The 12251-nt window shown below is 38.5% G+C and overlaps 1 protein-coding gene across 3 annotated transcripts in view; it reads left to right on the top strand.

Annotated features, from left to right (window-relative positions):
* The window catches only part of KALRN (kalirin RhoGEF kinase), a 559448-nt gene that overhangs the window by 506961 nt on the left and 40236 nt on the right, over positions 1-12251 (top strand). For all 3 annotated transcript variants that reach the window (XM_063116666.1, XM_063116665.1, XM_063116664.1), the window contains 9 exons: positions 493-629; positions 1348-1414; positions 1800-1903; positions 4432-4501; positions 5712-5798; positions 7115-7207; positions 8744-8794; positions 10007-10084; positions 11942-12127. In XM_063116666.1, coding sequence (XP_062972736.1) covers positions 493-629; positions 1348-1414; positions 1800-1903; positions 4432-4501; positions 5712-5798; positions 7115-7207; positions 8744-8794; positions 10007-10084; positions 11942-12127 — 873 coding nt within the window. The remainder of the gene's footprint in view (positions 1-492; positions 630-1347; positions 1415-1799; positions 1904-4431; positions 4502-5711; positions 5799-7114; positions 7208-8743; positions 8795-10006; positions 10085-11941; positions 12128-12251) is intronic.

Here is a 12251-nt window from a genome sequence, read left to right as displayed (position 1 = left end):
ATTTCTCTTCTCCCTTTTTGATGTAAAATGTTGGATGTTTTCCTCTGGGTAAACATGCAATGGCATAAATAAGAAAGCAACCAGTCAGATGCATGTCCCTATAAAGAACTCATATGTTTCTGGGGGGAAATTTACCTTTAACTGCAAATTGGGTACCACCCAATAGTGTGACTTCAGGATTGCAGCCTTAATCTTTTATGTTCCCTTCTGTTTTGGATGCGTTCAGACTATTCTCAGAAACACTGGAATATTTTCCTAGAATGAATAAGATTTTCTTAGTATATGAATTATGCTGTACTAAATGATATCAGTTCTGTTCTGCTATCCTCCAACAATCAGTCTGGAAATTGTCCCTGAATGTGACTTAGGGGTTCGTTTTGGGAAAGTGTACTAATGATTATGAAGCTTGAACAACTGAGATTATTATAGCTCTAGCTATGTAGTCATTGCTAAAAAAATTCTGTTGAATCTTTCGGCATTTTTCTTTTTAAGACACTAGAAGGAGGCTCTTACCGAGGAAGCTTAAAAGATACCACTGGATGCTTGAATGAAAATGTGACACCTTCAACTCCTCCTCCTTCAAGAAACCTTGAAGAGGAACAAAAAGCCAAAGCTATGAGAGGCAGGGCGTAAGTTAACTTTGGTTTGTTACTTTTGTAAGTAGCTATCTAAAGTGTATACTTGTAATGTAGAACAATGCATTTATGACTGAACTCATTGGGTGGAGAGTGCGGTAGTAAGGTTATGGGTTCTAGCCAATAGGCTTCTTCTGTGCTTGCTTTTCTCCAGTTCAAAGCAAGTCATTCTGAAAACATGCAAAATCAATCAGAATTCTCCCTAGGGCAGTTTGTATTGAAAGTGGAGAGGGTGCCCGGTATCCATTTCCATTGTTCTTAAAATGTTACATAGCTCCTCAGCCACAATTTCCAGTAGAGTCACCACTGTGGTTATTGTTGTATGTGATGAGACCTGGAAGAAGATGGCTGCTGTGGTGGCTTCCAGTCAACTTGTACCACCTTGTCATTGTTTTCCATCAGTCCATGTCTGTGGGTGAGGGCGCAACCTGAAGCTCTCTGCATCCCTGTTTGCTAGACAGAGACCTTGACTGGACCCCTTGTTCAGTGGTGGTTCCCTATTTTAATCAATCTGAATTGTCCACTTGTCACCCTACTTAAGTCTGGGCCTGGAGGAGGAGGGACCACCTGTGAAACCTCAAAGTATACCACTTTAGGTTCTGTCATGTAAGGAAGGTGGGATATAAATGTAATTAATAATATTCTAGAGAAAAGATGGACCTCCTGGACATCTATGCCTGATGTATAAATATATATCTCTTTTGAATTCTAGGTTTGTTCTAAATGAACTGGTACAGACGGAGAAAGACTATGTGAAAGATTTAGGAACTGTGGTGGAGGTGAGTTAAAATAAACTACATCAAATGTATATAATCCCACTGTGACTTCTCAAACTGAATAGTTCTTCAATAAAAGGCTAACATTGCTTATTTTTCTTCAGGAACCAAAAATTGATAATTGCATCTGCCATCTGAGGGGAAGGAAGAAATGACTTTTTGCAAACTATTCTATTTATACTTAAAAGCCTAGTTGTAGACTTGCTGTACAGTAAGTCTCATTTAAAACGTGATACATAACCCTAAAATGGGGTTTGAAGTTGTGCTGTCAAGATAAAAAGATCCCAGTTATTATTATATTAATTGATTATTCCTTGTGTAAAAGGTGAGCATAATTACTATTCCGATTCCAGTCTGCCCTGGCTTACTCACTGCTTTTCTACTCAAGGGATTCATGCAAAGAATAGAAGAAAAAGGTGTTCCCGAAGACATGAAAGGGAAAGACAAGATTGTATTTGGAAACATTCACCAGATCTATGACTGGCATAAAGAGTAAGTCTGTAGTTAGCTTTAAATGACTATTGCTAAAATTCATAAGACTTCTCCTTATACAGATATATTTTATTTGGTCCGAACCACACCTTCTCTTTCTCCACCCCACCCAAATTCAACACACGTAGTGCTATATAACTCAGTGGCAAGCCAAGAGTAATTTAATTCACTGTCATAAGGTAGGTGGTATTAAACTTCAGTTAGACTTCAAGCTGTCTGTTTTACAAGCTTCAAGGCAAAGCACTGGAATTGTCTCAAAAATGAGCTGCTTCAGGATGACTACAGCCATAGCCAACAATCACATATTAGAAGATGTAAAGATCCATGTATCTGCTTGTGGCCTTTTCATGTGCCACAGGCCTGACATCAGATCATTGAAAAGGATAGACCACTGGATTTCAAGCTTCTTAGCATCAGTAAGCCTTGTTCTGGATGTTTCACACAATTTTACATGGGGTCCAGATGATGATGTCTTTATGTTGTAGCCCTCTCAGTGGTTTCCCACTTCTTCTATCTTTTCTGTTACTATAAAAAAAATTAAAGAAGAAAAGATGGAATAGTTGCACAATTCCTTTTGATTGGTAGCACTAGGGCCACTCTTTCTTGAAGCACACACCCCATCAACATTCCCACAGTTTTTCTTTAAAAAAGAAAAGAAAAAAGGAAGGAAATTAAAAGCCAGAGAAGAAGAAGAGATGGGGAAGGTGAAAGAAGGGAGAAAGGGCAACAGTGGAGTCAGGCCAAGAATGGAATAATGATAGTAAGCTAGAGAAACAGCCAAATGCAAGTGGCGGTGTCACGAGTATCCCCTCTAATGTATGTAATCCTCTCCTTTGTACAAAGATCTAGCATGTTATTAGGGATGTTTGGATTTTGTTAAATCTGTTCTGTCTGTGTTTCATGGATTGTCAGGTGTCTTTTGTTCTGTTGTCTACTCATTGATGGAATCAGACTTTTATTAGGGTTGTACAAGAATTAAAGTCTGTGGAATCCACGCAACTCAGCCTGCAAGTCTGTGGAATCCATGCAACTCAGAAAAATCTGGTCCACTCTGGAATCCACAGTTGGATTCATAAAAGTCTGAACTCCTTTGAATGTGGCGTGGATTTCTCTTACATTTCCGTATGTCACTAATGCAGTTATCCATAGAGGGGGAGACACAAGATTTCCAGTGTTGCAAAACAATCCTTTTGGCCACCAGAGCTGCCCGCTGGATCCATTGTACTTCATTGCTTCGGAAGTGCCCATAGTGCTGGCATATAATTTTTGTGAACCGCCCAGAGAGCTCCGGCTATTGGGCGGTATAGAAATGTAATAAATAAATAAATAACACAGGATTAAATTATTAGCTGTAAGAGTTAGTGAAGCAGATATTGTCATGTTGTTTCGAGATACAATGTCCTGGCATAAGTTAGCAATTAGGGAGCATTCCCAGAACATGTGAACCTGTGTTAGCGCCAACATGCATCATTCTCACTAAGACCATAGATACAGGATTTAGTGGGGTACCAGTGAACCCATAAGAGAGTTTTCTGTTGAATAAGACTTAGCTGCAAGTCTGAAGTAGAAGATTTCATGAGTTTGAGGGCATTCTGCCACTGGGAATTTTTAAATGTGGTTATATGTACCTGCCTGGAACCTAAGATCATCTTCAGGGGTTCTTCTTCGTGAGCTCCTGTAAAAAGAAGTGAGGCAGGTGCCTACCAGAAGGAGGGCCTTTTCTGCTGTGGCACCCCAGCTGTGGAATGAGCTCCGCAGAGAGGTTTGCCTGGCATCTATGCTATACTCTTTATTACGCCTGGTGAAGACCTTTTTATTTCCCCAGTATTTTAACATTTTACAATCCCAGTCTTTTAATTTGCTGTTTTAAATCTGTATTTTAAGTCTCTGCTTTGCTGCTCAGTTTTATTCTGGTTGTACTTTTATATTGTGGTTTTATATTGGGGTTTAAATTTTATATTTAAGTTGTATTTTATGGTTTGAATTCTTGTGATCTGCCCAGAGAGCTTCAGATATTGGGCAGTATAGAAATGCAGTAAATACATAAATTCATCTCAGTTCGACGTTCCATTGAGAACAATCAATATCTTAAGTCAGGTTGGTTTCTTTAAAAAATGTAACTTATTGTGCCAAGTTTGGAGAGTATTTCATGGGATTGGAGAAGTAAAAAAAAGTGCTGTTCATGCTCAAACTGCAAAGGTTTGGGGACCGAAAACCAAGTTTAAGCCGTGTTTCAATTCCATATATTCCCATCCAGATCTGCTTGGCAGGTGGAATTCTTCACATAGGATCTCTAAAGTTTTAAAATTATTATCCAGCTCAATCAACTGTGGTAGGAACAGTATACAGCTAATAATTTAATCCTGAGTTACATACCATCTCGTATGGGCTCTTCATAAACATCAAGTACAATGGATCCAACGGGTAGCTCTGGTCGCCAAATAGATTATTTTGCATTATTAGTGAGGAGCGTTAAGAGAGGAAGGATGAGGTTTTAAAAATAGCTTCCCATTTTTTTTTCATTGCAGTTTTTTTCTTGCTGAACTGGAAAAGTGCCTTCAGGAGCATGACCGTTTAGCACAGCTCTTCATCAAGCATGTGAGTTGAACATTAATCTTTTATTAAAAAAGAAAAATGGGGGGAAAGCATTGTTTCTAAATGTGCCCCCGTTATGCTGACTTTAGGATATCTCATTTTTTAAAAGGTTAGGATTTACGTAACATAGGCCATAGTGTCCAGATTTCTCTCAAGCTATAAAACTCTGTGGTGTCTGAAGTTATTTTGTTGGTTTGTACTGAAGGTAACTCTAGGGAATAATTACAGAAACAATGTGTTAACAAAGCCATAACCACAGTACTAGGCACTTTTTTGTGGCTTAAACAAAATATATGACTGACTCAAAAGGGAATCTGGGCTGGAAATGTACTCCTCCTCCCCTCTGAAAGTGCAGGTTTAGGCTCTTCCTTCCTGACTAGAGCTTTTGTGTTTGTGTACAGGATGTGTGTCTTTGAGGAAAGAACTAGACTAACATAGATGTATACCCCAAATAAATTAAAGACTAAAACTTTTATATTGTGGTTTTATACTGTTGTTTTATACTTTGAATGGTTTTAATTTTTGTGAACTTCCCAGAGAGCTCTGGCTATTGGGCGGTATAGAAATGTCATAAATAAAATAAAATAAATAAATTTCAATTGGAATTTCAGAACAAGTGTCTCTTTGGTAGTATCTTGATGGGCTTGGATGAGGATTTGTAAATTGAATCAATCATGTACTTGCTGGATGGCCCTATAATTCTAATTGGAGGAAACAAAAGTAATTTAGGAAGATCTAACTTAGTAGCTTATGAACCATCCCCTTATATACAAAGGCTGTGGTTGAAAGCTATCTGCTCTTACAGTTGTTACAGCCAACCAAGAAACGCTTTTCTCTCAGCAGCATGTCTATTATTTTATTTATTTTATTTCATTTATTTTAAAATACTTCTAAACTGCTTATTAAAAAATAACCTGCATACAACACAAACAGGAAAAAAAAGATAAAAACCAACAAAGCATATCAGTAACAAACAAGGTACATGGTCCAACCTCAATCATTGGTTGAGGCTGGGGTGTGGGGAAGTGTCTTCAAAAGATGTTGAAAACAGACCACAGATGACATTTCACATATAGCTCAGGAAAGAGCATTCCAGAGGACAGGTTCAGGCTGATGGGAATAATAAAATCTTTTTTCTGCTTCTGTCCATGAGGTGGTAAAAGTTGTAGTGTGGACTTAATCTAAGACAGCTGTGTAAATTTTGCTTCTACAGGAGAGACGATTACACATGTATGTGGTGTACTGTCAAAACAAACCAAAATCTGAATATATAGTAGCGGAATGTGGTGCATATTTTGAGGTAAGATTTGGCCTTTTTCATAGGATACCTCATTCATGTTGCAGCTTAAACATAACACCTGGCAGGATTGTGTCTCCCCTTTCATATTTGCACGCAAATGTTCCTACAACTGTGTCAGCTGCTACCTTCCTGCTTGAATTGTTGGCTGCGCTCTCTTCTCTCTCTTCATTTACCGAAATGCGCTCTCTCTTTGCATTTCGGTAAACACTGCCTCATATTTAGCACTGGGTTCTTGCTCTAGTGCCCCACCTGACTCCTTGTGAATTTGTTGCTAATAGGGTCCCTCACAAATGCTACAGGAAAGTTAGAGGATAGGGCCCTCTTTAACATTCCTGTAGCATTTCCATTCCTTTATCATCTGGTGTACCTGATCAGTAAAACATATACATGCAAATGGGCAAGGATAAAAAGGAGAGGTTTATACCTGCCACCTGGAGGCATGGTCAGCTTTTCAAGAAAATCAGCTGGAATAGGCAGAGTTGGAAAGTCATGGCGTAGTAAGTTTTTTAGTCTTTAAACTATTACAAGCCTCTTTGCTGAAAAGTTATATCATTGAAATAATTAATCGAATACCTGTAAATATGGTTTTCTGCAGATATTGCAATAGGGGTGTGAGATAATTGGTTGGTGGGAATGTGGGAGAATAATGCCCAAAGTTAATGCAGAATGGAAAAGAGCAGCCTGTCAATATTTCCTAGTTCCTAAACCTCTTATCAATAGATTCCAAACTTTTTCTTGGCCATGAAGTCTAGAAATTTCCTTTAATATTAAAATTTGGGAAATCTGCCACAAAGCCACATTTCTGGCATTAGCCACTGTTCAAGTGTTTCTTTGGGATTTTGTTTTATTGCTAGTAACAAATAGTGCTAGTGATTGATCTGTCCATAAAATGCTTGTACAGACTTTTTAAAGAAGTTTTATGTTTGATTATGCACTCACATTAACCCCTGCCCTGATGAGAAAAGGAAAATTGTATTATTTAGGAATCTTCTGAAAAGCTCTACATTAATTATTACAGAAACAGAGAAGTGCCAGGTTTATTGCCCAAATATTTGATCTAGGATGCTTTGTGATCCCCAGACAAGCTGCTCAGTTTGGAAAAATGGCTAGTCATCATGTCATATTCTGTCATAATCTCAGGGCCTTGAATAAAGGCACATGATACAAAACCTTGCTGAATCCCAAAAGGTGTGGGTCTAGCCAGGGTCTGGATGGGCCCCCGTATATGCCACCTTGAGTTCCATGGAAGAAAGACAGGATATAAATAAATAAATAAATAAACCTTAATGTTGATGTTGCCTACTTTTATTTTCTAGGAGGTGCAACAAGAAATAAACCAGCGGCTAACTCTTAGTGACTTCTTAATCAAACCCATTCAAAGAATAACCAAGTACCAGTTGCTACTCAAGGTGAAACACACTAATGGTGTTATATGTCTAACAAAAACATGACCCAAAGGTCTGTATATTGGTTAACAGCAAAGGCAAAATCAGTTGCTAACAGACTAAATCAAAATCGTTCCTGGATATATTAAAGACCATCTGTTTGCTCACTGGAGTTCTCTTTGTTTTTCCCATACTTCATCCGTGGGCAAAATTCTGCACACATACTGCATCCATTGGCAGGCAAATGCAAATTGCATCCATCGGCAACATTACCTTAAGTTTAGGGAATGGCTTGTTGGCCAGTCCAGGGGGCTTGTACTCGGAAGGTGGGTGGCAGGTGGGAAGTCCTTCAGGTTGCCTTCTGAATGCCATCTAAAGTTGGGAGATTATCTTCCTGCTTTTACTCTTGAAGTGTTTAGTGTTTACAAGTTCGTAGGGTTCATTCATACAAAACAGAATTAAATTAGGTTACAATACAGTATGTAAATATATACATTTTGCTTCAGTCTGCAGTCATTCCACCTATGCATAGATATAAACGGTCTGACTCCATGGGCAAATATATTTGCAAACAATATGAAGTATAACATTTGAAATATGCTAATGCTGTCTTGTAAAAGTATAATACATAAACAGTCAAATTAAGTAAAGTTAATATTTTGTTTACTCCTTTTCGGTGTCTTCCAGGACTTTATTCATATAGGAATCTATATAAAAAGTATTTTACTAATTATTTTAGGTAAACATTATGTCCTCCCTTTTCTATGTGAAGTTGCATGTGATCATGACAATCTTCCCCAGATACCTTGTCTGTGTATCCCCACGTTATAATATTGGAGTGTGGCTACCAGGGTCATGGCTTTCTCCATAGAGATTTTTTGTGAACTGCCCAGAGAGCTTCGGCTATTGGGTGATATAGAAATGCAATAAATAAATAAAGGCACCCCATTTGCAGAACTCCCTGCTCCACACCAATTTGCCTGGAGCATATTCTGTAATTTAGGTGGCGAGTATAAAAATATTATTTATCTAGGATTGGGTGGGATTTAAATATATTGACTTCTGCTCTTTTTAATTTGTTAGTGGTATTTTTCTGTTGAATTATTATGTTGAGATAGACAGACTGTAATCCACATAGAGAATCGTTGCTTAGGAGGTAGGGTATAAATGTGGTTTCAAACAACAACATGCACTTTAAGTTCTCAGAATCCTCCACTTACTTTGGGACGCTTCATTAACAGTCTCTTCTACATAAAATGGCTATGCCCAATAAAGCCATGCATCATTTTTTCTCTCTGTTCTGTACTACACGCAGAGTGCCAAAATCTAAACCCAAGTACCAGGGATAACGACATCTAGACTTGCATTTTTGAATATAACTTTTTTGATTATAACTTTCACTAAGTTGACAGTCAGTACTTAGATTTGTAAATTATATAAGTGAATTTTTATTGGTCCCCAGATAGTATCGTTTAAGTAGACAAATATACCTTTAATTTTCATCTTTAGGGATGCAGTCTTTTGAATAAATTTTAAAGAAATGCTTTTTTTTCCTCATAGGATTTCCTAAAATTCAGTGAAAAGGCTGGACTTGAATGTTCAGAGACAGAGGTATGATTTTATGAGCTGCCTTTTTTCTTTTGTATTTTATATTATATTTGTTGATTGGTCATAATGTGAGCAATCTTGGATGTCTTCCTTTAAAAACTGGATGCAAATAAGAAAATAGTTACTTTAAATATTACAGTTACTATTTAAATATGGCACTCAGTGGTGCGGGGCGGGGGACCCAAGAAATATGCATCCTTGTTTTCTTTTATCAGTCTTGAAATGCTTCCTTCTGTGCCACATACATTTTCATTAATGGTAGATGCAAAATGTGGACTAAGGGCTAAGGTGAGTGAGTTAAAGCTTGGCCTTATGATCATCAAATTACATTGCTGCTTACCTTGAGTATCATTAGTTTAGATCAGGGATGTTGAATCTCTTTTCGCCTAAGGTCCAAACTCTGTTTCAGAGAAGCGCTTGGGGTCCACTTTCCGGTGACGGGCAGGGTTAGGGTTAGGGCAAAGAGCAGCTGAGCCAAAGGCAAAAAGGGGGGGACACAAAATGCCAAGAATGCTGGCATATTTACGCTTAAAGCTCTTACTGTCAATAACTAAGGCTTCAAATGTTTAGAATAGAGATGAAAAGAAACAAAAGCCAGGAAACTACCAAGACAATAGGCAATGGCAGGAGGCTGGAGAGAAGCCAGAACCACCCATTGTTGTGGGGGGAAGAGACATGCTCATCTGGGGGACATGGAAGGGCTGGGTGGGCCTGAGTTTCAGCACCCCTGCTTTAGTTTCCTAAGTTTAGATCTTCCTTGCCCTTTTCCCTTGGTCATCCAGGACTGTCATTAATAGACACAAGGTGAGATCTGGTGTATTATATTAATCAAGAGCCTAAGTTACGAGTTCTATTGCCAGCCTGAAACTTGTGGAGTGGCCTTACACTAGACAGTGTTTCACACTTAAAGATTTTATTTAATTCCTCTTCAAGTAAGTGGTGGATTTGGGTCACTCATTGGGTGTGTCTGGGGACTTCTCCAAAATTTAGACTTGCTTTGGAAATTGGTTGTCTTTTCCTTCAATTTAATCCCCTGACACTTGCTTGACTTGTCCGGAGCTTTTTGATCCATGGGCATCTCCCTACAATGGAGCCCCTGTGGCCTGTATCCCATGGGTGGAAGGGTTGATATGTGGATGGCCCTACCTTGATTGAAGGTGCACTTGATGGCCTTTCATCCCTTCCAGCTCTGATTGTTACCATTCTCTCTAACAGAAAGCTGTGGAATTGATGTGCCTTGTTCCTAAACGCTGCAATGACATGATGAACCTGGGCCGTCTTCAGGGCTTTGAGGTAGAAGTCTAGACTTGTTTTTGGATCTGAACATGATAGTGCGCTAGATGGCACTAAAAACTGTGTCCCTAACAGTGTATTAAAAAAATCCCTATGGGCAAGTTTTCTTCCCTGTGCTTAGGAGTGTGTATGCTTAAACTGCTATTACCATTTTCTGAGTTGAATCTTGTGCAGGGAGAAAGTGCACACTTGTGGGCATGCTTAAGTACACCCACCCCAACACACAGTGCCTCACAGAGACCTTTCAATCATTCCCTATGGCACCTGTCTCCACATAGCAGGCAGTTTCTTATGCATACTGCCTATTACGTTTTTTCTTCACATCATTGTGACTTCTTAACCAATGAAAACTTGAAACTTCTGCAAAGTAGAATCTACATAGTGTTGTGATTAAAATGCCCTTGGTTACAGAGCAATTCAGTGTTACGCAAAACAGTTCCACAGAGGAGAATTGTTGCTAACATCCATTTTGAGTAAAACCTCTAAATACAGACATCTGGTTCATGGGTCCACTAATGTGGAAATCCTATATGTTTGGTGGAGTATTGGACACAAGCTCCTCACCACATTTACAACATAATGTGGTGTGGGACAAATGTATTTACATCTGAGCGCATTTATTTATTTATTTATTTATTTATTTATTTATTACATTTTTATACCACCCAATAGCCGAAGCTCTCTGGGCGGTTCAAAAAAATTAAAACCATAATAAAACAACCGACTGGTTAAAAACACAAATACAAAATTTTATACCACAATGTTTTATACAAATACAAATTTTTATATAAATACAAATTTTATACAAATGTATTTTTATACAAATACAAATGCTTTATATTGAGTCAGACCCTTGGCCCATCTAGCCCAGTACTGGTAACACTTGTGTATATTCATTCTGCTTTGTTATGCAGATGTTTTGCAGGGATCAGGCATATGTTTATTTGTTTATTACATTTATAGCCCTCCTTTGCAAGGAACCTAATCCTTATATGACCCTCCTCCTCTCCATTTTATCCTCACAACAACTCTGTGAGGTAGGTTAGTCTGAGAAACGGTGACTGGCCCGAAGTCACCATCCTGCATGGCAGAGCAAGGACTATGAATGGATATGCATATGCTGCATCATACATAAGCCCTTAATGCAGGTTAAGGTATTGAGTACTTGCACACACTGGTGAATACGTAAGCTGGCTGGAGAGGCATGGGCATAAGTGCCTGAACACCATGTTATAATGAATCATAAAACAGAAACAAACCCTAACAGAATTTCTCCCCATCTGACAGTATTGCTAGCTTTCATGGCTTGGGGCCCTATTATTTGAAGGAATGCCTCTTTTCATATATTCCTACCCATGCCCAGAGAGTGTAATCAGAGGCCCTAGTCCCAAATTCCTTTGTATACTGAGGTTCTCAGTTGCAACCCCCAATCCCCATTGTGGAATGCCCTCCCAAGAGATGTCCACCTGGTACCTGCCCTGACATCGTTTGGGCACCAGGCAAATATCTTTTTATTCCCATACACTTTTAAACCTGTTGCACATTCTTGCTACCCAGTTTGTATATTAAAGTAGTTTTTTCTCTGTGGAATGTTTTAGATCTCTTAATGATTGCTGCCTGTTATATTTTAGTCTTTGCTGTTTTTAAATGGATTTTTATTTTGTGCTTCCTTTGCTGATTTTATGTATGTGGACTTGATTGGATTTTTATTTGTGTTTTACCTGTATTTGTGTAAATCCCCCAGAGAACAAATTGTTGTAGGGAAACTAATGAATTGAATTGAATTGAAATGAACGAATGAATGCCCTTTCTCTTTCCATACCATCTGTGTTTACCTTAATTTTGTATTTGTTTTAGGGCAAGCTGGCAGCCCAGGGGAAGTTGCTGCAGCAGGATACATTCTATGTAACAGAGCAGGATTCTGGAGGGCTGTCTCGGCCGAAGGAACGCAGAGTTTTCCTCTTTGAGCAAATAGTCATCTTTAGTGAACTTCTTCGGAAAGGCTCTCTAACACCTGGCTATCTGTTCAAACGGAGCATAAAAGTAAGACAACATCATCATCATCATCATCATCATTATTATTATTATTATTATTATTATTATTATCCCGCCTTTTGCCCAATGCTGGGCCTCAAGGCGGCCTTACAAAGTTTAAACCATACATTGA

Source organism: Elgaria multicarinata, chromosome 2 (assembly GCF_023053635.1).
Source record: "Elgaria multicarinata webbii isolate HBS135686 ecotype San Diego chromosome 2, rElgMul1.1.pri, whole genome shotgun sequence".
Lineage (NCBI taxonomy): Eukaryota > Metazoa > Chordata > Lepidosauria > Squamata > Anguidae > Elgaria > Elgaria multicarinata.
This window is presented reverse-complemented; position numbering and strand designations above follow the sequence as displayed.